Raw genomic sequence first — 23,576 nt, 5'->3', positions numbered from 1 at the left:
GGAAAAAAGTGGAAAATTGGGGGAAAAATTGGGGAAAAAATGCAAAAAATTTGGGTAAAACCGGTGGAAAATAGGGGGGGAAATTGGGCAAAAAAGGTGGAAAATTGGGGGCAAAATGTGGAAAATTTGGGGAAAAATGTGGAAAATTGGGGGAAAAATGCAGAGAACTTGGGGGAAAAAAGTGGAAAATTGGGGGAAAAATTGGGGAAAAAATGCAAAAATTTAGGGGAAAAAAGGTGAAAAATTGGGGGGAAAAATGGGGGATAATTGGAGAAAAAAAGGTGAAAAATTGGGGAAGAAAGGTGAAAAAAAGGAGGGGAAAAAAAGATGAAAAATTGGGGGGAAATGGCGAAAAATTGGGGGGAAAAATGTGGAAAACTGGGGGGGGAGGAATGTGGAAAATCGGGGAAAAAATGCAAAAAATTTGGGTAAAAATGGTGGAAAATAGGGGGGAAAAACTGGGGAAAAATGCAAAAAATTTGGCGGGAAAAAAAGGTGAAAAATTGGGGGAAAAAATGCAGAAAATTTGTGGGAAAGAAGGTGAAAATTGGGGGGAAAAATTGGGGAAAATTGGAGTAAAAAGAAGGTGAAAATATGGGGGGGGGAGGGAATGCGGAAATTTGGGGGAAAAAAGGTGGGAAATGAGGGGGGAAAAGCCTGGAAGTTTGGGGGGAACAATTGGAAAAATTGGGGGAAAAATTTGGGGGAAAAAATTGGAAATTTACGGAAAAAAAACCGTGGAAATTTGGGGGACAAATGTTGAAATTTTGGGGAAAAAAATTGGGGAAAAATGTGGAATTTCGGGGCGAAATCGGTGGAAATGTCCCCGGAGGAAATCTGGGGGGGAAAAAGTGGAATTTTGGGGGGAAAAAATGGAATTTTTGGGGGGAAAAAATGGAATTTTGGGGCTCCCGGGGGTCCTGAGGGCCCTGAAGAGCGTTGGAGCCTCCCAGGAGGGAACTCTCGCAGCTCATTGGCCGTCGCGCACGTCAATCATCGCTCTGCTCGCTGCTATTGGCTGACTCCCTTCTTAACCCCGCCTCTTTCCCCATTGGTCCGCGTCTCTAAATCCCGGTCTCTGATTGGCTTCTAAACCTGTCAATCACGTTTTCCCGCCTGTTCCGCCTGTGGGCGGGATTTCCTTCCGTTTCTCGCGCTCCGATTGGCCGAGCCTTCCCGCGCCGCGCTCTGATTGGCTGATCCCCGCTCCCCTCACGCTCATTTCCAACATGGCGGCGAGCGAGGCTGTGGCGCTGCTGAACGCGCTGCGGGCGCAGGTGAGACCCCCCCCCCCTAAAAAAAAAACCCCTAAAAACGCTCAAAAGCCCCAAAATGCCCCAAAATGACGCTCCTGGTCCCCTTCAGGCGGCGGAAGTCGCGGCGCACGGGCGGGAGATGCTGCGGAGAGTGCGGGGCGGGCAGCTGGACACCAAGCAGGTACCCGGGGAGAGGGGCTGGGGGGGGTTCTGAGGGGATTTTGGGGGGCTCCCTGAGGGGATTTGGGGGGGATTTGGGGTTCCTGAGGAGATTGGAGGAGTCCTGAGGGGATTTTGGGGGGGATTTGGGGGTCCCTGAGGGGATTTTGGAGGGTCCCTGAGGGGATCTGGGGAGTCCTGAGGGGATTTTGGGGGGAATTTGAGGGTCCTTGAAGGGATTTTGGGGTCCCTAAAGGGATTTCGGGGGGATTTGTGGTCCCTGAGGAGATTTTGGGGGGTCCCTGAAGGGATTTTGGGGGTCCTTGAAGGGGTTTGGTGTCCCTGAGGGGATTTTGGGAGGTCCCTGAGGGGTTTTGGGGTCCTTGAGGGGTTTTGGGGGGAATTTGGGGATCCCTGAGGGGATTTTGGGGGGTCCCTGAGGGGATTTTGGGGAGTCCTGAGGGGATTTTGGGGGTCCCTGAAGGGATTTTGGGGTGCCCTGAGGAGATTTTGGGGGAATTTGGGGTCCTTGAAGGGATTTTGGGGTCCCTGAGGGGATTTTGGGGGGATCCCTGAGGGGATTTGGGGGGAATTTTGGGGTCCTTGAGGGGATCTGGGGAGTCCTGAGGGGATTTTGGGGGGAATTTGGGGATCCTTGAAGGGATTTGGGGGTCCCTAAAGGGATTTCGGGGGGATTTATGGTCCCTGAGGAGATTTTGGGGGGTCCCTGAAGGGATTTTGGGGTCCTTGAAGGGATTTTGGGGTCCCTGAGGGGATTTTGGGGTCCTTGAGGGGTTTTGGGGGAATTTGGGGATCCCTGAGGGGATTTTGGGGGGTCCCTGAGGGGTTTGGGGAGTCCTGAGGGGATTTTGGGGTCCCTGAAAGGATTTTGGGGTCCCTGAGGGGATTTTGGGGGTCCCTGAGGGGATTTTGGGATCCTTGAAGGGATTTTGGGGTCCCTGAGGGGATTTTGGAGGTCCCGGAGGGGATTTTGGAGTCCCGGAGGGGACTTGGGGAGAAATTTGGGGATCCCTGAGGAGGTTTTGGGGTCCCGGACGGGTTTTGGGGTCCTTGAAGGGATTTGGGGGGTCCCTGAGGAGATTTTGGGGGATTTTGGGGTCCCTGAAGGGATTTGGGGAGAATTTGGGGATTCCTGAGGGGATTTGGGGGTCCCTGAGGGGATTTTGGGGGATTTTTGGGGCGTTTTTGGTTGAAATTTGGGGGTGAGGGGGTTTTTTTTTGGGGGGGGGGGGGGGAGATCCTCCAGCGAGTCCTCCCACCCGCTAGGGGGCGCCTCTGCTGAGACCCCGATTTGGGTTAAATTTCGGCGTTTTTTGGGGTGGAACTCGAGGATTTTTTTTGGGGTGTGATTGGTCCTCCAGCGAGTCCTCCCGCCCGCTAGGGGGCGCCTCTGCTGAGGCCCTGATTTGGGTTAAATTTCGGCGTTTTTTGGGGTGGAACTCGAGGATTTTTTTGGGGTGTGATTGGTCCTCCAGCGAGTCCTCCCGCCCGCTAGGGGGCGCCTCTGCTGAGGCCCTGATTTGGGTTAAATTTCGGTGTTTTTTGGGGTGGAACTCGGGGATTTTTAAGGGGGTGTGAGGGGTCCTCCAGCGAGTCCTCCCGCCCGCTAGGGGGCGCCTCTCTCAGACCCTGATTTGGGTTAAATTTCGGCGTTTTTTGGGGTGGAATTTAGGGATCTTTGGGGGGTCCTCCATTGAGTCCTCCCGCCCGCTAGGGGGCGCCTCCTCTCCGACCCTGGTTTAGGTTAAATTTCGGCGTTTTTTTGGGGTGGAACTCGGGGATTTTTGGGGGGGTGTGAGGGGTCCTCCAGTGAGTCCTCCCGCCCGCTAGGGGGCGCCTCTGCTGAAGCCCTGATTTGGGTTAAATTTCGGCGTTTTTTGGGGTGGAATTTAGGGATTTTTAGGGGGTGTGGGGGGTCCTCCATTGAGTCCTCCCGCCCGCTAGGGGGCGCCTCCTCTCCAACCCCGATTTGGGTTAAATTTCGGCGTTTTTGGGGTGGAACCCGGGGATTTTTTTTAATTTGGGGCGGGTCCTCCAGCGAGTCCTCCTGTCCACTAGGGGGCGCCTCTGCTTGAGACCCTGATTTGGGTTAAATTTCGGCATTTTTTGGGGTGGAACTCGGGGATTTTTGGGGGGTGTTATTGGTCCTCCAGCGAGTCCTCCCGTCCACTAGGGGGCGCCTCTGCTGAAGCCCTGATTTGGGTTAAATTTCGGCGTTTTTTGGAGTGGAATTTCGGGATTTTTGGGGGGTGTGGGGGGTCCTCCAGCGAGTCCTCCCGCCCGCTAGGGGGCGCCTCCTCTCCGACCCCGATTTGGGTTAAATTTCGGCGTTTTTTGGGGTGGAACTCGGGGATTTTTTTGGGGTGTGATTGGTCCTCCAGCGAGTCCTCCCGCCCGCTAGGGGGCGCCTCTGCTGAGACCCTGATTTGGGTTAAAATACAGAGTTTTTTGGGGTGGAACTCGGGGATTTTTGGGAGGTGTGGGGGGGTTCTCCATTGAGTCCTCCCGCCCGCTAGGGGGCGCCTCCTCTCAGGCTTTGATTTGGGTTAAATTTCGGCGTTTTTTGGGGTGGAACTCGGGGATTTTTTTGGGGTGTGATTGGTCCTCCAGCGAGTCCTCCCGCCCGCTAGGGGGTGTCGCTGCTCCAGGTGCGCTCGCAGGCGCTCCTCTCCTACCTGCAGGACCTGGCCCTGCTCGTCTGCACCAAGGCCCGCGGGGGGTCCCTGGGGGGCTCGGGGGGGGCCCTGCAGCGGCTGCTGGAGACCAGAGTGGTGAGGGGGAGGGGCTCCTGGGGGGGTTTTGGGGGGGTCCTGGGAAGGATTTGGGGAGCTTGAAGGCTCTGGGTGGAATTTGGGGGGATTTTTTGGGGGATCCTGAAAGAATCCGGGGGGGATTTCGGGGGTCTTTGGAGGGAAATTGGGGGTCCTGGGGGATGTTGGGGGGTCCTGGATGGGAATTTTTGGGGTTCTGGGGGGATTTTGGGGGTCCTGGGGAAGCTTTGGGGGGTCCTGGAGGGAATTTAGGGGTTCTGGGGGGATTTTGGGGCTCCTGGAAGGGATTTGGGGGGTCTTGGAAGGGATTTTGGGGGTCCTGGAAGGGATTTTGGGGGTGCTGGGGGAATTTCGGGGTCCTGGAGCGATTTTGGGGGTCCTGGAGGGAATTTTGGGGGGTCCTGGATGGGAATTTTTGGGGTTCTGGGGGGATTTTGGGGCTCCTGGAAGGGATTTGGGGGGGTCTTGGAAGGGATTTTGGGGGTCCTGGGGGGATTTCGGGGGTGCTGGAAGAGATTTGGGGGCCCTGCAGGGAATTTGGGGGGAATTTTGGGGGTCTTGGGGGGATTTTGGGGGGTCCTGGGGGGAGTTTGGGGGGTCTTGGAAGGGATTTTGGGGGTCCTGGAGGGGATTTTGGGGGTCCTGGAAGGGATTTGGGGTGTTCTGGGTGAATTTTGGGGGTCCCGGAGGGAGTTTGGGGGGTCTTGGAAGGGATTTTGGGGGTCCTGGAAGAGATTTTGGGGGTCCTGGGGGGATTTTGGGGGTCCTGGAAGGGATTTTGGGGGTCCTGGGGGGATTTTGGGGGTCCTGGAAGGGATTTGGGGTGTTCTGGGTGAATTTTGGGGGTCCTGGAGGGAGTCTGGGGGGTCTTGGAAGGGATTTTGGGGGGAATTCGGGGGTCCTGGATGGAGTTTGGGGCTCCCGAGTGGAATTTTGGGGCTCCCAGGTGCCCCGGGCCCCTCCCAAACAGGAAGCCCCGCCCCCTTTAGGACATCCTACCTAAGCCCCGCCCCCTTTAGCCGGTCCTAAGCCCCGCCCCTTTTAGGCGGTCCTACCAAAGCCCCGCATCCTTTAGTCAGTCCTAAGCCCCGCCCCCTTCAGTCGGTCCCAAGCCCCGCCCCCTTCAGTCGGTCCTAAGCCCCGCCCCCTTTGGTCCTAAGCCCCGCCCCCTTTAGGACAGCCTACCTAAGCCCCGCCCCCTTTAGGACAGCCTAAGCCCCGCCCCCTTTAGTCTGTCCTAAGCCCCGCCCCCTTTAGGACAGCCTAAGCCCCGCCCCTTTCCCGCAGGTGCTGGAGAAGCTCCGCCCCCTGGAGCAGCGCCTCAGGTACCAACTGGAGAAGCTCCTGCGGGCGGCGGCCTCGGGAGGGCGTGGTCAGTGCAAGCCCCGCCCCCTTTCCAGCCACGCCCCCTTTTCCCTCTCAGCCCTTTGATTGACAGCTGTCAATCACCCCCTCTCGGCAGGTTCGGACGATCCCCTGAGCTTCCGCCCCGCCCCTTCCAATATGGCGGCGCAGGTGAGGGCGGGGCTTAAGGGGGAAGTGGGCGGGGTTTAAACAGGAAGTGGGTGGGTTTAAACAGGAAGTGGGTGGGGTTTAAATGGGAAGTGGGCGGGGTTTAAATGGGAAGTGGGTGGGGTTTAAATGGGAAGTGGGCTGGGTTTAAACAGGAAGTGGGCGGGGTTTAAACAGGAAGTGGGCCGGGTTTAAAGGGGAAGTGGGCGGGGTTTAAATGGAAAGTGGGCCGGGTTTAAACAGGAAGTGGGCCGGGTTTAAAGGGGAAGTGGGCGGGGTTTAAACAGGAAGTGGGCGTGTTTAAACAGCAAGTGGGCGGGGTTTAAAGGGGAAGTGGGCAGGGTTTAAACAGGAAGTGGGTGGGGTTCAAACAGGAAGTGGGTGGGGTTTAAACAGGAAGTGGGCTGGGTTTAAATGGGAAGTGGGTGGGGTTTAAACAGGAAGTGGGCAGGGTTTAAACAGGAAGTGGGCGGGGTTTAAACAGGAAGTGGGCGGGGTTTAAGGGGCAAAATGATGGGGGTCTATGGGGTCAAATGGGCGGGGTTTAAGGGGTTAAGTAGGCGTGGGTTACAGATGCAAATGGGCGTGGTTTGGGGTGAAGTGGGCGGGGCTTAAGGGGCGAAATGGGCGGGGTTTTGGGTGAACAGGGTGGGGTTTAATAGGCAAAATGAGAGGGGTGTAAGGGGTTAAATGGGCGTGGTTTAAGGTCCAAAATGGGCGTGGCTTAAGGTCCAAAATGGGCGTGGTTTGGGGGTGAAGTGGGCGGGGTTTAAGGAGTAAAATGAGCAGGGTCTAAGGGGTTAAATAGGCGAGGTTTAGGGTGAAGTGGGCGTGGTTTAAAGGCCAAAATGGGCGTGGTTTAAGGGGCAGAATGGGCGTGGTTTAGCATGAAGTGGGCGTGGTTTTGGGTCCAAAACAGGCGGGGTTTAGGGTCCAAAATGGGCGTGGTTTGGGTTAAATTGGGTGGGGCCTAAGGGGTTAAGTAGGCGGGGTTTAAGGGCCAAAATGGGCGGGGTATAAGGGGCAAAATGGGCGTGGTTTTGGGGTGAAATGGGCGTGGTTTCGGGTCCAAAGTGGGCGTGGTTTTGGGTAAAGTGGGCGTGGGTTTAAGTCCAAAATGGGCGTGGTTTAAGGCCCAAAATAGGCGTGGCTTAAGGTCCAAAATGGGCGTGGCTTGGGGTAAACTGGGCGTGGTTTTGAGTCCAAAATGGGCGTGGTTTAAGGTCCAAAATGGGAGGGGCTTCAGGTCCAAAATGGGCGTGGTTTTGGGGTGAAATGGGCGTGGTTTCGGGTCCAAAGTGGGCGTGGTTTAAGGGCCAAACTGGGCGTGGTTTAAGGTCTAAAATAGGCGTGGCTTAAGGTCCAAAATGGGCGTGGCTTGGGGTAAACTGGGCGTGGTTTTGAGTCCAAAATGGGCGGGGCTTCAGGTCCAAAATGGGCGTGGTTTTGGGTCCAAAGTGGGCGTGGTTTTGGGGTAAAGTGGGCGTGGGTTTAAGTCCAAAATGGGCGTGGTTTAAGGCCCAAAATAGGCGTGGCTTAAGGTCCAAAACGGGCGTGGCTTGGGCTAAACTGGGCGGGGCTTCCATCAAAAGTGGGCGTGGCCTAAATGGGCGTGTCCTGACGGTGGACCCGCCCCCCCAGGATGAGGAAGAGGAGGAGGAGGAAGAGGAGGCCCAAGGGGGCGTGGCCAAAGCCCCGGGGCTGGGGGGGGGCCGGCGCTACGTCCCCCCCCGGCTGGTGCCGGTCAGCTGCGGTGAGTGACCCAAAAACGGCCAAATTCAGCCCAAAAAACGGCCCCAAAAGTGCTCTGAAAAATCCCCAAAAAATCCCCCAAAAGTGCTCCAAAAAATCCCCCCAAAATCCCCCAAAATTCCCAAAAAATTCAACAAAATCCCCAAGAAATTCCAAAAAATCCCCCAAAAATCCCCGAAAAATCTTCAAAAAATCCCCAAAAAAACCCCCAAAAATTCCCCCGAAAAATCCGAAAAAATCCCCCAAAATTCCCCCAAAAATTCTTAAAAATTCCTAAAACACTCCCTTTAAAATCCCCCAAAAAATCTAGCTGCGGTGAGTGACCCAAAACGGGCCAAATTCAGCCCAAAAAACGGCCCGAAAAGTGCTTTAAAAAATCCCTAAAAGTGCCCAAAAAGTGCTCCAAAAAAATCCCCCAAAATTCCCAAAAAATTCAAAAAAATCCCCAAGAAATTCCAAAAAATCCCCCAAAAATCCCCGAAAAATCTCCAAAAAATCCCCCCAAAAAACCCCCAAAAATTTCCAAAAAATTCCTCCAAAAAATCCCCCAAAATTCCCCAAAAAATCTTAAAAATTCCTAAAAAACTCCCTTAAAAATCCCCCAAAAAATCCAGCTGCAGTGAGTGACCCAAAACGGGCCAAATTCAGCCCAAAAAACGGCCCGAAAAGTGCTCCAAAAAATCCCTAAAAGTGCCCCAAAAGTGCTTCCAAAAATCCCCCAAAAAATCCCCCAAAAATCTCAAATTTTCCTAAAAAAACGCCTTAAAAATCCCTGAAAAAATCCCCCAAAAACTCCCCTAAAGTTTCTACAAAGTCCCCAAAAAAATTGCCACAAAAAAATCCCCCAAAAAATCCAAAAAATCCCCAAAAAAATCCCCAAAAGTTCTCAAAAAATCCCAAAAAATCCCCCAAAAATTCCCAAAAACTTCCCAAAATATCAAAAAAAAATGCATAAAAAATTCGAAGAAATTCCCAAAAAATATCTAAAAAAACCCCAAAAAATCCAAAAAATCCCCAAAAAATCCCAAAAAATCCCCCAAAAAATTCCCAAAAAATCCCCAAAAAAATGCATAAAAAATTCGAAGAAATTCCCAAAAAAATCCCCAAAAAATCCAAAAAAATTCCAAAAAAATCCCTAAAAAATCCAGAAAATTTCCAAAAAAATCCTCCAAAAATCCCCAAAAAATCCCAAAAAATTCCCAAAAAATCCTAAAACCTTTCCCCCCTTTTCCATGTTTGTGTTTGGGCACAGCCCCCCCGGAGCGGGCACCGTCCCGGTGCCAGGAGCGGGCGCGGCGCCGGGCCCCGAAAAAGTCCCAAAAAACCCTCAAAAAATACCCAAAAAATTCCTAAAAAATCTCCAAAAAATCCCAAAATATTCCCCAGAAAAGCCCCAAAAAAATCCGAAATAATCCCAAAGAAATGCATAAAAAATTTGATGAAATTCCTAAAAAAATCCCAAAAAAATCCCCAGAAAATCCCGAAAAATCCTCAAAAAATCCCCAAGAAAATCCAGAAAATCCCCTAAAAATCCAAAAAAATTCTCAGAAAATCCCAAAAAATACCTAAAAAAATTCCCAAAAAATCCCCCAAAAATGCATAAAAAATTCAAAGAAATTCCCAAAAAAATCCCCAAAAAATCCAAAAAAATTCCAAAAAATGTCAAAAAAATCCCAAAAAAATCCCAAAAAAACCCCAAAAAGTCCCCCAAGAAATTCCCAGAAAATAAAAAAAAATGCATAAAAAAATCGAAGAAATTCCCGAAAAAATCCCCCAAAAATCCAAAAAAATTCCTAAAAAAATCCAAAAAAAATCCCAAAAAAATCCCGGAAAAAATCCCAAAAATTCCCAAAAAAATCCTCCAACCTTTCCCCCCTTTTCCGTGTTTGTGTTTGGGCACAGCCCCCCCGGAGCGGGCACCGTCCCGGTGCCAGGAGCCGGCGCGGCGCTGGGCCCCGAAAAAGTCCCAAAAAATACCCAAAAAAAAATCCCCAAAAAATTCCTAAAAAATCTCCAAAAAATCCCAAAATATTCCCCAGAAAAGCCCCAAAAAAATCCGAAATAATCCCAAAGAAATGCATAAAAAATTTGATGAAATTCCTAAAAAAAATCCCAAAAAATCCCCCAAAAAATCTTCAGAAAATCCAAAAACATTCTCAAAAAAACCCCAAAAAATCCCCGGAAAATCCCGAAAAATCCTCAAAAAATCCCCAAAAAATATCTAAAAATCCCCAAAAAAATCCACAAAATCCCCAAAAAATCCCAAAAAAATCTCAAAAAATCCCCCAAAAAGTTCTCAAAAAATTCCCAATATATCCAAAGAAAATGCACAAAAAATTCGAAGAAATTCCCAAAAATATCTAAAAAAAACCCAAAAAATCAAAAAAATCCCCAAAAAATCTCAAAAAATCCCAAAAAATCCCCCCAAAAATTCCCAAAAAATCCCCAAAAAAATGCATAAAAAATTCGAAGAAATTCCCAAAAAAATCCCCAAAAAATCCAAAAAAATTCCAAAAAAATCCCCAAAAAATTCCCAAAAAATCCCTAAAATATCCAAAGAAAATGCATAAAAAATTCGAAGAAATTCCCAAAAAATACCTAAAAAAAACCAAAAAAATCAAAAAAATCCCCCAAAAATCTCAAAAAATTCCAAAAAATCTCCCCAAAAATTCCCAAAAAAATCCCCAAAAAAATGCATAAAAAATTCGAAGAAATTCCCAAAAAAATCCTAAAAAAATCCAAAAAAATTCCAAAAAAATCCCCAAAAAATGTCAAAAAATCCCCAAAAAAATCCCCAAAAAATCCCCAAAAAATTCCAAAAAATCCCCAAAAAATCCCCAAAAAATTCCCAAAAAATGCTCCAACCTTTCCCCCCTTTTCCGTGTTTGTGTTTGGGCACAGCCCCCCCGGAGCGGGCACCGTCCCGGTGCCAGGAGCGGGCGCGGCGCCAGGCCCCGAAAAAGTCCCAAAAAATCCCCAAAAAATCCCCAAAAAATTCCTAAAAAATTCCCAAAAAATCCCAAAATATTCCCCAGAAAAGCCCCAAAAAAATCCAAAATAATCCCAAAGAAATGCATAAAAAATTTGAAGAAATTCCTAAAAAAATCCCAAAAAAATCCCCAGAAAATCCCGAAAAATCCTCAAAAAATCCCCAAGAAAATCCAGAAAATCCCCTAAAAATCCAAAAAAATTCTCAGAAAATCCAAAAAAATACCCAAAAAAATTCCCAAAAAATCCCCCAAAAATGCATAAAAAATTCAAAGAAATTCCCAAAAAAATCCCCAAAAAATCCAAAAAAATTCCAAAAAATGTCAAAAAAATCCCAAAAAAATCCCAAAAAAATCCCAAAAAGTCCCCCAAGAAATTCCCAGAAAATAAAAAAAAAATGCATAAAAAATTCGAAGAAATTCCCAAAAAAATCCCCAAAAAATCCAAAAAAATTCCAAAAAAATCCCCAAAAAATCCCCCAAAAAATCCGGAAAAAATCCCAAAAAATTCCCAAAAAATCCCTTAAACTTTTCCCCCCTTTTCCGTGTTTGTGTTTGGGCACAGCCCCCCCGGAGCGGGCACCGTCCCGGTGCCAGGAGCGGGCGCGGCGCCGGGCCCCGAAAAAGTCCCAAAAAATCCCCAAAAAATTCCTAAAAAATCTCCAAAAAATCCCAAAATATTCCCCAGAAAAGCCCCAAAAAAATCCGAAATAATCCCAAAGAAATGCATAAAAAATTTGAAGAAATTCCTAAAAAAATCCCAAAAAAATCCCCAGAAAATCCCGAAAAATCCTCAAAAAATCCCCAAAAAATATCTAAAAAATCCCCAAGAAAATCCAAAAAATCCCCCAAAAAATCCCCAAAAATTTTCAAAAAATTCCAAAAAATCCCCCCAAAAATTCCCAAAAAATCCCCAAAAAAATGCATAAAAAATTCGAAGAAATTCCCGAAAAAATCCAAAAAAAATCCAAAAAAATCCCTAAAAAATCCAGAAAATTTCCCAAAAAATCCCCAAAAAAATCCCAAAAAAATCCCAAAAAATTCCCAAAAAATGCTCCAACCTTTCCCCCTTTTTCCGTGTTTGTGTTTGGGCACAGCCCCCCCGGAGCGGGCACCGTCCCGGTGCCAGGAGCGGGCGCGGCGCTGGGCCCCGAAAAAGTCCCAAAAAATACCCAAAAAATCCCCAAAAAATTCCTAAAAAATCTCCAAAAAATCCCAAAATATTCCCCAGAAAAGCCCCAAAAAAATCCGAAATAATCCCAAAGAAATGCATAAAAAATTTGATAAAATTCCTAAAAAAATCCCAAAAAAATCCCCAGAAAATCCCGAAAAATCCTCAAAAAATCCCCAAGAAAATCCAGAAAATCCCCTAAAAATCCAAAAAAATTCTCAGAAAATCCCAAAAAATACCCAAAAAAATTCCCAAAAAATCCCCCAAAAATGCATAAAAAATTCAAAGAAATTCCCAAAAAAATCCCAAAAAAATCCAAAAAAATTCCAAAAAATGTCAAAAAAATCCCAAAAAAATCCCAAAAAAACCCCAAAAAGTCCCCCAAGAAATTCCCAGAAAATAAAAAAAAAATGCATAAAAAATTCGAAGAAATTCCCAAAAAAATCCCCAAAAAATCCAAAAAAATTCCAAAAAAATCCCTAAAAAATCCCAAAAAAATCCCAAAAAAATCCCAAAAAATTCCCAAAAAATCCCTAAAACTTTTCCCCCCTTTTCCGTGTTTGTGTTTGGGCACAGCCCCCCCGGAGCGGGCACCGTCCCGGTGCCAGGAGCGGGCGCGGCGCCGGGCCCTGAGCGGCTCCGTCCTGCGGGAGCTGCGCCAGGAGCTGGGGGAGGGGCCCCTGGAGGTGGTGGGGGAGGGGCCCGGCACCGAGACCCCCAGCGAGGCACACAGGTATGGGGGAGGGGCGGGGTGGGGGGGGGGGTTGGGGGGTTTTTGGGAATTTTTGGGGATTTTTTGGGGATTTTTTTGGGATTTTTTGGGGGGTTTTTATGAGATTTTTTTTGCATTTTTTCGGATTTTTTTGGGGTTTTTTGGTGGGTTTTTTGGGCATTTTTAGGAGGTTTTTTGGGGATTTTTTGGGGTTTTTTTGAGAATTTTTTGGGAATTTTTCTGGAATTTTCTGGGGGTTTTTTGAGGGGTTTTTTGGGATTTTTTGGGATTTATGGGGATTTTTTGGGGATTTTTTGGGGGGTTTTTTTTGAGATTTTTTGGCATTTTTTAGGCTTTTTGGGGGGTTTTTTTGGGCATTTTTAGGAGGTTTTTTGGGGATTTTTTTGAGAATTTTTTTGGAATTTTTCTGGAATTTTCTGGGGTTTTTTTGAGGTTTTTTTTGGAATTTTTTGGGGATTTTTTGGAATTTTTGGGGAATTTTCTGGGGGTTTTTTTGCGGATTTTTTTGCAGAATTTTTGAGATTTTTTGGGAGTTTTTTTGGCATTTTTTGGGAACTTAACGGGGATTTATGGGGATTTTTGGGGGATTTTTTGGGAATTTTTCTGGAATTTTCTGGGGTTTTTTTGAGGGTTTTTTGGGATTTTTTTGGGATCTTTTGGAGATTTTTTGGGGGAATTTCCTGGGGTTATTCTGAATTTTTGGGGGGATTTTTGGGGATTTTTTTTGGATTTTTTGGGATTTTTGGGGATTTTTTGGGGGTTTTTTTTGAGATTTTTTGGCATTTTTTAGGATTTTTTGGGGGGGGTTTGGTGGGTTTTTTGGGCATTTTTAGGAGGTTTTTTGGGGATTTTTTGGGATTTTTTTGAGAATTCTTTTGGAATTTTTCTGGAATTTTCTGGGTTTTTTTTCAGGGTTTTTTGGGATTTTTTGGGGATTTTTTGGAGATTTTTTTTGGGAATTTTCTGGGGTTATTCTGAATTTTTGGGGGGATTTTTGGGGATTTTTTTGGGATTTTTTGGGATTTTTGGGGATTTTTTGGGGTTTTTTTTGAGATTTTTTGGCATTTTTTCAGATTTTTTTGGGCGTTTTTTGGTGGGTTTTTTGGGCATTTTTAGGAGGTTTTTTGGGGATTTTTTGGGATTTTTTTGAGAATTTTTTTGAGAATTTTTCTGGAATTTTCTGGGGTTCTTTTGAGGTTTTTTTGGAATTTTTTGGGGATTTTTTGGAATTTTTGGGGAATTTTCTGGGGATTTTTTTGCGGATTTTTTTGCGGAATTTTTGAGATTTTTTGGGGATTTTTTTGGCATTTTTTGGGAACTTTAGGGGGATTTATGGGGATTTTTTGGGGGATTTTTTGGGAATTTTTCGGGAATTTTCTGGGGTTTTTTTGAGGGTTTTTTGGGATTTTTTTGGGATCTTTTGGAGATTTTTTGGGGGAATTTCCTGGGGTTTTTCTGAATTTTTGGGGGGATTTTTGGGGATTTTTTTGGGAGTTTTCTAGGATTTTTTGGGAATTTTTTGGTATTTTTGGGGGGGATTTTTTTGGGAGCTTTTGAGGATTTTTAGGGATTTTTGGGTGGGATTTTTGGGATTTTTTGCTGTTTTTTGGGTTTTTTTGGGGGTTTTTTTGGGATATTTTGCGGGTTTTATGGGAATTTTTTTGGCATTTTTGGGGATTTTTTGGTGGTTGTTTTGGGCGTTTTTAAGAAGTTTTTTGGGGATTTTTTGGGTTTTTTTGGTGGATTTTTCTGGATTCTTCTGGGTTTTTTTGAGGTTTTTTTGGGATTTTGGGGCGTTTTTTTGGAATTTTTGGGGGGGATTTTTTGGGGATTTTTTTGGGGAATTTTTGGGGTATTTTTTAGAAAGTTTTGGGGAACCTTTGGGGATTTTTTGGGGAATTTTTGGGAATTTTTGGGGAATTTTTGGGAAGTTTTTGGGGATTTTTGGGGGATTTTTTGGGGGAACTTTGGGAGATTTTGGGGCTTTTTGGGGGGAGGAATTTTGGGGGAGCTTTGCTCACTTTGGGGTCGCTTTTTGGGGCATCTTCGGGTGAATTTGGGGCGATTTTGGGTCATTTCCATCTCTGGGGTCACTCTGAGGTCACTCTGGGGTCACTGTGGGGTCATTTTTGGGTGGTTTTGGGTGAATTTTGGGTGATTTTGGGTGAATTTGGGGCGATTTTGGGTCATTTCCCTCTCTGAGGTCACTCTGGGGTCACTCTGGGGTCCCGTTTTGGGTGAATTTGGGGCGATTTTGGGTCATTTGGGGGCGATTTTGTGTCATTTCCCTGAGGTCACTCTGGGGTCACTCTGGGGTCATTTTTGGGTGATTTTGGGTGAATTTGGGGCGATTTTGGGTGAATTTGGGGCGATTTTGGGTGAATTTGGGGCGGTTTTGGGTCATTTCCGCCTGTGGTCACTCCGAGGTCACTCTGGGGTCATTTTTGGGTGAATTTGGGGCGATTTTGGATGAATTTGGGGCAATTTTGGGTCATTTCCATCTGGTCACTGTGAGGTCACTGTGAGGTCTCTCTGGGGTCCCATTTTGGGTGAATTTGGGGCGATTTTGGGTCATTTCCCTGAGGTCACTCAGGGGTCACTCTGGGGTCCCATTTTGGGTGAATTTGGGGCGATTTTGGGTGAATTTGGGGCGATTTTGGGTCATTTTGGGGCGATTTTGTGTCATTTCCCTGAGGTCACTCTGGGGTCACTCTGGGGTCACTGTGGGGTCATTTTTGGGTGATTTTGGGTGAATTTGGGGCGATTTTGGGTGAATTTGGGGCGGTTTTGGGTCCTTCCCCTCTCTGGTCACTCCGAGGTCGCTGTGGGGTCACTCTGGGGTCATTTTTGGGTGATTTTGGGTGAATTTGGGGCGATTTTGTGTCATTTCCCTGAGGTCACTCTGGGGTCACTCTGGGGTCGCTCTGGGGTCATTTTTGGGTGATTTTGGGTGAATTTGGGGCGATTTTGGGTGAATTTGGGGCGATTTGGGGTGAATTTGGGGCGATTTGGGGTGAATTTGGGGCGATTTTGGGTCCTTCCCCTCTCTGGTCACTCCGAGGTCACTCTGGGGTCACTGTGGGGTCATTTTTGGGTGATTTTGGGTGAATTTGGGGCGATTTTGGGTGAATTTGGGACGATTTTGGGTCCTTCCCCTCTCTGGTCACTCCGAGGTCGCTGTGAGGTCGCTCTGGGGTCCCGTTTTGGGTGAATTTGGGGCGATTTTGGGTGAATTTGGGGCGATTTTGGGTCATTCCCCTCTCTGGTCACTCCGAGGTCACTGTGGGGTCACTCTGGGGTCCCGTTTTGGGTGATTTGGGGTGAATTTGGGGCGATTTTGGATGAATTTGGGGCGATTTTGGGTCATTCCCATCTCTGGTCACTCCGAGGTCACTGTGGGGTCACTCTGGGGTCCCATTTTGGGTGAATTTGGGGCGATTTTGGGTGAATTTGGGGCGATTTTGGGTCATTTTCCTCTCTGAGGTCACTCTGAGGTCCCATTTTGGGTGAATTTGGGGCGATTTTGGGTGAATTTGGGGCGATTTTGGGTCCTTCCCATCTCTGGTCACTCCGAGGTCACTGTGGGGTCACTCTGGGGTCCCATTTTGGGTGAATTTGGGTGAATTTGGGGCGATTTTGGGTGAATTTGGGGCGATTTTGTGTCATTTCCCTCTCTGAGGTCACTCTGGGGTCCCATTTTGGGTGAATTTGGGGCGATTTTGGGTCATTTCCGCCTGTGGTCACTCCGAGGTCACTCTGGGGTCATTTTTGGGTGAACTTGGGGCAATTTTTGGGTGAATTTGGGGCGATTTTGGGTCATTCCCATCTCTGGTCACTCCGAGGTCGCTGTGGGGTCACTCTGGGGTCCCATTTTGGGTGAATTTGGGGCGATTTTGGGTCCTTCCCATCTCTGGTCACTCTGGGGTCACTCTGGGGTCGCTCTGGGGTCCCATTTTGGGTGAATTTGGGGCGATTTTGGGTGAATTTGGGGCGATTTTGGGTGAATTTGGGGCGATTTTGGGTCATTTCCCTCTCTGAGGTCACTCAGGGGTCCCATTTTGGGTGAATTTTGGGTGAATTTGGGGCAATTTTGGGTCATTCCCATCTCTGGTCCCTCCGAGGTCACTGTGGGGTCACTCTGGGGTCCCGTTTTGGGTGAATTTGGGGCAATTTTGGGTGAATTTGGGGCAATTTTGGGCGAATTTGGGGCGATTTTGGGTGAATTTGGGGCGGTTTTGGGTCCTTCCCATCTCTGGTCACTCCGAGGTCACTCTGGGGTCACTGTGGGGTCATTTTTGGGTGATTTTGGGTGAATTTGGGGTGATTTTGGGTGAATTTGGGGCGGTTTTGGGTCATTCCCGCCTCTGGTCACTCCGAGGTCACTCTGGGGTCATTTTTGGGTGAATTTGGGGCGATTTTGGGTGAATTTGGGGCGGTTTTGGGTCATTCCCATCTCTGGTCACTCCGAGGTCGCTGTGGGGTCGCTCTGGGGTCCCGTTTTGGGTGAATTTGGGGCGATTTTGGGTGAATTTGGGGCGATTTTGGGTCATTTCCCTCTCTGAGGTCGCTCTGGGGTCCCATTTTGGGTGAATTTGGGGCGATTTTGGGTCATTTCCGCCTGTGGTCACTCCGAGGTCACTCTGGGGTCATTTTTGGGTGAACTTGGGGCAATTTTTGGGTGAATTTGGGGCGATTTTGGGTCATTCCCATCTCTGGTCACTCCGAGGTCGCTGTGGGGTCACTCTGGGGTCCCATTTTGGGTGAATTTGGGGCGATTTTGGGTCCTTCCCATCTCTGGTCACTCAGGGGTCACTCTGGGGTCACTCTGGGGTCGCTCTGGGGTCCCATTTTGGGTGAATTTGGGGCGATTTTGGGTGAATTTGGGGCGATTTTGGGTGAATTTGGGGCGATTTTGGGTCATTTCCCTCTCTGAGGTCACTCAGGGGTCCCATTTTGGGTGAATTTTGGGTGAATTTGGGGCGATTTTGGGTCCTTCCCATCTCTGGTCACTCCGAGGTCGCTGTGGGGTCACTCTGGGGTCCCGTTTTGGGTGAATTTGGGGCAATTTGGGGTGAATTTGGGGCGGTTTTGGGTGAATTTGGGACGATTTTGGGTCTTTCCCCTCTCTGCTCACTCCGAGGTCACTCTGGGGTCACTCTGGGGTCCCATTTTGGGTGAATTTGGGGCGATTTTGGGTCATTTTGGGGCGATTTTGGGTCATTTCCCTGAGGTCACTCTGGGGTCACTCTGGGGTCACTGTGGGGTCATTTTTGGGTGATTTTGGGTGAATTTGGGGCGATTTTGGGTGAATTTGGGGCGATTTTGGGTCCTTCCCCTCTCTGGTCACTCCGAGGTCACTGTGGGGTCACTCTGGGGTCCCGTTTTGGGTGATTTGGGGTGAATTTGGGGCGATTTTGGATGAATTTGGGGCGATTTTGGGTCATTCCCATCTCTGGTCACTCCGAGGTCACTGTGGGGTCACTCTGGGGTCCCATTTTGGGTGAATTTGGGTGAATTTGGGGCGATTTTGGGTGAATTTGGGGCGATTTTGTGTCATTTCCCTCTCTGAGGTCACTCTGGGGTCCCATTTTGGGTGAATTTGGGGCGATTTTGGGTCATTTCCGCCTGTGGTCACTCCGAGGTCACTCTGGGGTCATTTTTGGGTGAACTTGGGGCAATTTTTGGGTGAATTTGGGGCGATTTTGGGTCATTCCCATCTCTGGTCACTCCGAGGTCGCTGTGGGGTCACTCTGGGGTCCCATTTTGGGTGAATTTGGGGCGATTTTGGGTCCTTCCCATCTCTGGTCACTCTGGGGTCACTCTGGGGTCGCTCTGGGGTCCCATTTTGGGTGAATTTGGGGCGATTTTGGATGAATTTGGGGCGATTTTGGGTGAATTTGGGGCGATTTTGTGTCATTTCCCTGAGGTCACTCCGAGGTCACTCTGGGGTCGCTCTGGGGTCATTTTTGGGTGAATTTGGGGCGATTTTGGGCGCAGGCGCCGCTGGGAGGAGTCGATGCTGCAGCGCCTTAGCGCCCCCCAGTGGCCGCGGCGGCGCCGGGGGGCGGGGCCAGGGCTGGATGACGTCACCAACTTCGGGGCTTTCCCCGCCCTCCTGGGAGCGGCCAATCAGGTGAGAGGGGGCGGGGCTTGGGGGGGAAAACGGGGGAAAAATGGGGGAAATTGGGAAAAAAAAAAATGGGGGAAGTTTGGGGGGGAAATTTGGGGGGAAATGAGGGGAAAATGAGGGGAAAAATTGGGGGAAAATTGGGGAAATTGGGAAAAAAATGGGGGAAGTTTGGGGGGAAAATTTGGGGGAAAATGAGGAAAAATTGGGGAAAGAATTGGAAAAAATTAGGGGGGAAAATGGGAAAAATTGGGGAAAAAATGGGGAAAATTTGGGGAAAAATAAGGGGAAAAATGGGGAAAAATTTGGGAAAATTAAGGGAAAAATGGGGGAAATTTGGGGGGAAAATTTGGGGAAAAATAGGGGAAAAATAAGGGGAAAAAATGGGGAAATTTGAGGAAAAAATGGGAAAATTAGAGAAAAAAATGGGGAAAAATTAAGGGAAAAAATGGGGAAAATTGGGTGGAAAAGTGGGGAAAAAATGGGGGAAATTGAGGGAAAATGGAGAAAATTGGGGAAAAAATGGGGAAAAAATTGGGGGAAAAAATGAGGAAAATTGGGTGGAAAAGTGGGGAAAAAATGGGGAAAATTGGGAAAAAAAATGGAGAAAATTGGGGAAAAAATGGGAAAAAATTGGGGGGAAAAATGAGGAAAATTTGGTGGAAAAGTGGGGGAAATTGGGGAAAAAATGGGGGAAATTGGGAAAAAAATGGGGGAAGTTTGGGGGGAAAATTTGGGGGAAAATAAGGGGAAAAAATGGGGAAAATTGGGGAAATTGGGAAAAAAATGGGGGAAGTTTGGGGGGGAAATTTGGGGGAAAATGAGGGGAAATTGGGGGAAGAATTGGAAAAAATTAGGGGGGAAAATGGGAAAAATTGGGGAAAAAATGGGGAAAATTGGGGGGAAAATTTGGGGAAAAATAAGGGGAAAAATGGGGAAAAATTTGGGAAAATTAAGGGAAAAATGGGGGAAATTTGGGGGGAAAATTTGGGGAAAAATAGGGGAAAAATAAGGGGAAAAAATGGGGAAATTTGAGGAAAAAATGGGAAAATTAGAGAAAAAAATGGGGAAAAATTAAGGGAAAAAATGGGGAAAAATTAAGGGAAAAAATGGGGAAAATTGGGTGGAAAAGTGGGGAAAAAATGGGGGAAATTGAGGGAAAATGGAGAAAATTGGGGAAAAAATGGGAAAAAATTGGGGGAAAAAATGAGGAAAATTGGGTGGAAAAGTGGGGGAAATTGGGGAAAAAATGGGGGAAATTGGGAAAAAAATGGGGGAAGTTTGGGGGGAAAATTGGGGGAAATTGGGGGGAAAATGGGGAAAATTGGGGAAAGAATTGGAAAAAATTAGGGGGAAAATGGGAAAAATTGGGGGAAAAATGGGGAAAATTAGGGGGAAAAAATGGAGGAAAAATTGGGGAAAAAATGGGGGAAATTTGGGGGGAAAATTTGGGGAAAAATGGGAAAAAATTGTGTAAAAAATGAGGAAAAATTGGGGAAAAGTTAAGAGAGAAAATGGGGAAAATTGAGGAAAAAATGGGAAAATTTGAGAAAAAAATGGGAAAATTTGAGAAAAAAATGGGGGAAAATTAAGGGAAAAATTGGGGAAAGAATTGGAAAAAATTGGGGGAAAAATAAGGAAAATTTGGGGGGGAAATTAAGGGAAGAATGGGGAAAATTGGGGAAAAAATGGAAGAAAAAATGGGGAAAATTTAGGGGAAAAATGGGAAACACTTTGGGGAAAAATTGGGAAATTTGGGTATAAAAAAGGAGAAATTTGGATAAAAACGGGGAAAATTTAGGCAAAAATGGGGAAATTTGGGTAAAAATGAGAAAATTTGGTGGAAAAATGGGGGAAAACGGGGAAATTTGGATAAAAATGGGGAAATTTGAATAAAAATGGGGAAATTGAGGCAAAAAATGGGGAAATTTGGGGGAAATTGGAGCATTTTGGAGCCTAAAAATGGAGGAAATGGGGCCAAAATTGGGGAAAACCTCGGGAATTTTTGGGAAAACCTCGGGAATTTTTGGGAAAACTTTGGGAATTTTTGGGAAAAATTCGGGAATTTGGGGTGAAACCGAGGGAATTTTGGGCTCAATCCGGGGAATTTTGGGGCTCAGGAGGCGCCGGAGCCGCCCCGGAAGAAGAGGAAGAAACCGAAACCCGGGAAAAGGAAGGGGAGGAGGGGTGAGTGCCCAGCTCCCAGTGCAAACCAGTGCCTCCCAGTTCATCCCAGTAAGGCCCAGTCCCCTCCCAGTTCATCCCAGTAAGGCCAAACCCCAAACCAGTAAGGAAAAAGCCCAAACCAGTCCAAACCAGTAACCCCAAATCCCCTCCCAGTTCATCCCAGTAAGGCCCAGTGGCCTCTCGGTGCCTTCCCAGTTCATCCCAGTTCATCCCAGTAAGGCCCAGTCCCCTCCCAGTTCATCCCAGTAAGCCCAAACCCCAAACCAGTAAGGAAAAGCCCAAACCAGTGCAAACCAGCCCAAACCAGTAACCCCAAATCGCCTCCCAGTTCATCCCAGTAAGGCCCAGTCCCCTCCCAGTTCATCCCAGTAAGGCCAAACCCCAAACCAGTAAGGAAAAAGCCCAAACCAGTCCAAACCAGTAACCCCAAATCCCGTCCCAGTTCATCCCAGTAAGGCCCAGTGGCCTCTCAGTGCCATCCCAGTTCATCCCAGTTCATCCCAGTAAGGCCAAACCCCAAACCAGTAAGGAAAAAGCCCAAACCAGTCCAAACCAGTAACCCCAAATCGCCTCCCAGTTCATCCCAGTAAGGCCCAGTCCCCTCCCAGTTCATCCCAGTAAGGCCAAACCCCAAACCAGTAAGGCCAAACCGCAAACCAGTCCAAACCAGTAACCCCAAATCCCGTCCCAGTTCATCCCAGTAAGGCCCAGTCCCCTCCCAGTTCATCCCAGTAAGGCCAAACCCCAAACCAGTAAGGCCAAACTGCAAACCAGTCCAAACCAGTAACCCCAAATCCCGTCCCAGTTCATCCCAGTAAGGCCCAGTGGCCTCTCGGTGCCATCCCAGTTCATCCCAGTTCATCCCAGTAAGGCCAAACCCCAAACCAGTAAGGAAAAAGCCCAAACCAGTCCAAACCAGTAACCCCAAATCCCGTCCCAGTTCATCCCAGTAAGGCCCAGTCCCCTCCCAGTTCATCCCAGTAAGGCCAAACCCCAAACCAGTAAGGAAAAAGCCCAAACCAGTCCAAACCAGTAGCTCCAAATCCCGTCCCAGTTCATCCCAGTAAGGCCCAGTGGCCTCTCGGTGCCTTCCCAGTTCATCCCAGTTCATCCCAGTAAGGCCAAACCCCAAACCAGTAAGGAAAAAGCCCAAGCCAGTTCAAACCAGTAACCCCAAATCCCGTCCCAGTTCATCCCAGTAAGGCCCAGTCCCCTCCCAGTGCCTTTCCAGTTCATCCCAGGAAGGCCCAGTCCCCTCCCAGTTCATCCCAGTAAGGCCCAGTCCTTTCCCAGTCCCCTCTCAGTTCATCCCAGTAACCCCAAACCCCAAACCAGTAAGGAAAAAGCCCAAACCAGTCCAAACCAGTAACCACAAATCGCCTCCCAGTTCATCCCAGTAAGGCCCAGTCCCCTCCTGGTGCCTTCCCAGTCCATCCCAGTCCCCTCCCAGTTCATCCCAGTCCCTCCCAGTAACCCCAAACCCCAAACCAGTAAGGAAAAACCCCAAACCAGTCCAAACCAGTACAAACCAGTAACCCCAAACCCCCTCCCAGTAACTCCCAGTTCCCCCCCCAGGTTTCCGCCGCTGACGCTCCAATGAAGCCGCTCGCTGCTTCCCGGCTCATTTGCATCTCATTTGAATATCACTTGTGGCTCATTTGCATATCGTTTGTGTCTCATTTGCATGTAGATGGGGGGGCGGGGTCAGAGTTGCAGCCAGGCCCCTCCCAGTCCCTCCCAGTTCCCTCCCAGTCCCTCCCAGTCCATCCCAGTTCATCCCACTTTGTCCCAGTCTGTCCCAGTTTGTCCCAGTTTGTCCCAATCCCCTCCCAGTCCCTCCCAGTCCCTCCCAATCCCCTCCCAGTCCCCCCCAATCCCCTCCCAGTCCCTCCCAGTATAAACCAGTAACCCCTAATCCCCTCCCAGTCCCTCCCAGTTCCCCCTAATCCCCTCCCAGTCCCTCCCAGTCCCTCCCAGTTCATCCCAGTTCCCCTCTAACCCCTCCCAGTCCCTCCCAGTCCCCCCCAATCCCCTCCCAGTCCCTCCCAGTATAAACCAGTAACCCCAAATCCCCTCCCAGTCCCCCCCAGTTCCCTCTCAGTTCCCTCCCAGTCCCTCCCAGTCCCTCCCAATCCCCTCCCAGTTCCCTCCCAGTCCCTCCCAATCCCTCCCAGTCCCTCCCAATCCCCTCCCAGTTCCCTCCCAGTCCCTCCCAGTTCATCCCAGTCCCTCCCAGTACCTCCCAGTTCCTCCCAGTCCCTCCCAGTTCCCTCCCAGTTCCCTCCCAGTCCCTCCCAGTCCCTCCCAGTTCCCTCCCAGTTCCCTCCCAGTCCCTCCCAATCCCTCCCAATCCCTCCCAGTCCCTCCCAGTCCCTCCCAGTTCATCCCAGTCCCCTCCCAGTCCCTCCCAGTCCCCTCCCAGTCCCCTCCCAGTCCCTCCCAATCCCTCCCAGTCCCTCCCAATCCCCTCCCAGTTCCCTCCCAGTCCCTCCCAGTTCATCCCAGTCCCTCCCAGTACCTCCCAGTTCCTCCCAGTCCCTCCCAGTTCCCTCCCAGTTCCCTCCCAGTCCCTCCCAGTCCCTCCCAGTTCCCTCCCAGTTCCCTCCCAGTCCCTCCCAATCCCTCCCAGTCCCTCCCAGTCCCTCCCAGTTCATCCCAGTCCCCTCCCAGTTCCCTCCCAATCCCCTCCCAGTTCCCTCCCAGTCCCTCCCAGTTCATCCCAGTCCCTCCCAGTACCTCCCAGTTCCTCCCAGTCCCTCCCAGTTCCCTCCCAGTTCCCTCCCAGTCCCTCCCAGTCCCTCCCAGTTCCCTCCCAGTTCCCTCCCAGTCCCTCCCAATCCCTCCCAATCCCTCCCAGTCCCTCCCAGTCCCTCCCAGTTCATCCCAGTCCCCTCCCAGTT

The 23,576-nt window shown here is 48.8% G+C and overlaps 1 protein-coding gene and 1 long non-coding RNA gene across 3 annotated transcripts; both read left to right on the top strand.

Annotated features, from left to right (window-relative positions):
• Nucleotides 1-1,205: 1,205 nt before the first annotated feature.
• Nucleotides 1,206-8,841, top strand: NGDN (neuroguidin). 2 transcript variants are annotated; one of them, XM_068999459.1, is made up of 7 exons: nucleotides 1,206-1,277; nucleotides 1,366-1,437; nucleotides 4,067-4,207; nucleotides 5,495-5,579; nucleotides 5,670-5,722; nucleotides 7,361-7,472; nucleotides 8,724-8,841. In XM_068999459.1, exons 1-7 carry the CDS (start codon nucleotides 1,230-1,232, stop codon nucleotides 8,822-8,824), a joined length of 612 nt encoding a protein of 203 aa, XP_068855560.1. In that variant the 5' UTR covers nucleotides 1,206-1,229; the 3' UTR covers nucleotides 8,825-8,841. The 2 variants fall into 2 exon arrangements, with proteins under 2 accessions (XP_068855560.1, XP_068855561.1); XM_068999460.1 differs by lacking the exon at nucleotides 4,067-4,207 and having other exon boundaries at nucleotides 8,724-8,839.
• A 3,356-nt stretch (nucleotides 8,842-12,197) lies between these two features.
• On the top strand, nucleotides 12,198-22,339 carry LOC138101683 (uncharacterized). Its single transcript, XR_011147232.1, has 4 exons — nucleotides 12,198-12,362; nucleotides 18,360-18,495; nucleotides 20,610-20,676; nucleotides 22,252-22,339. It is a non-coding gene; the product is annotated as an uncharacterized lncRNA (long non-coding RNA).
• Nucleotides 22,340-23,576: the final 1,237 nt, after the last annotated feature.

This window comes from Aphelocoma coerulescens, unplaced genomic scaffold, assembly GCF_041296385.1.
Source record: "Aphelocoma coerulescens isolate FSJ_1873_10779 unplaced genomic scaffold, UR_Acoe_1.0 HiC_scaffold_392, whole genome shotgun sequence".
NCBI lineage: Eukaryota > Metazoa > Chordata > Aves > Passeriformes > Corvidae > Aphelocoma > Aphelocoma coerulescens.
Note: the sequence above shows the minus strand (reverse complement) of the source record. Positions and strands in the feature narration are given on the sequence as shown.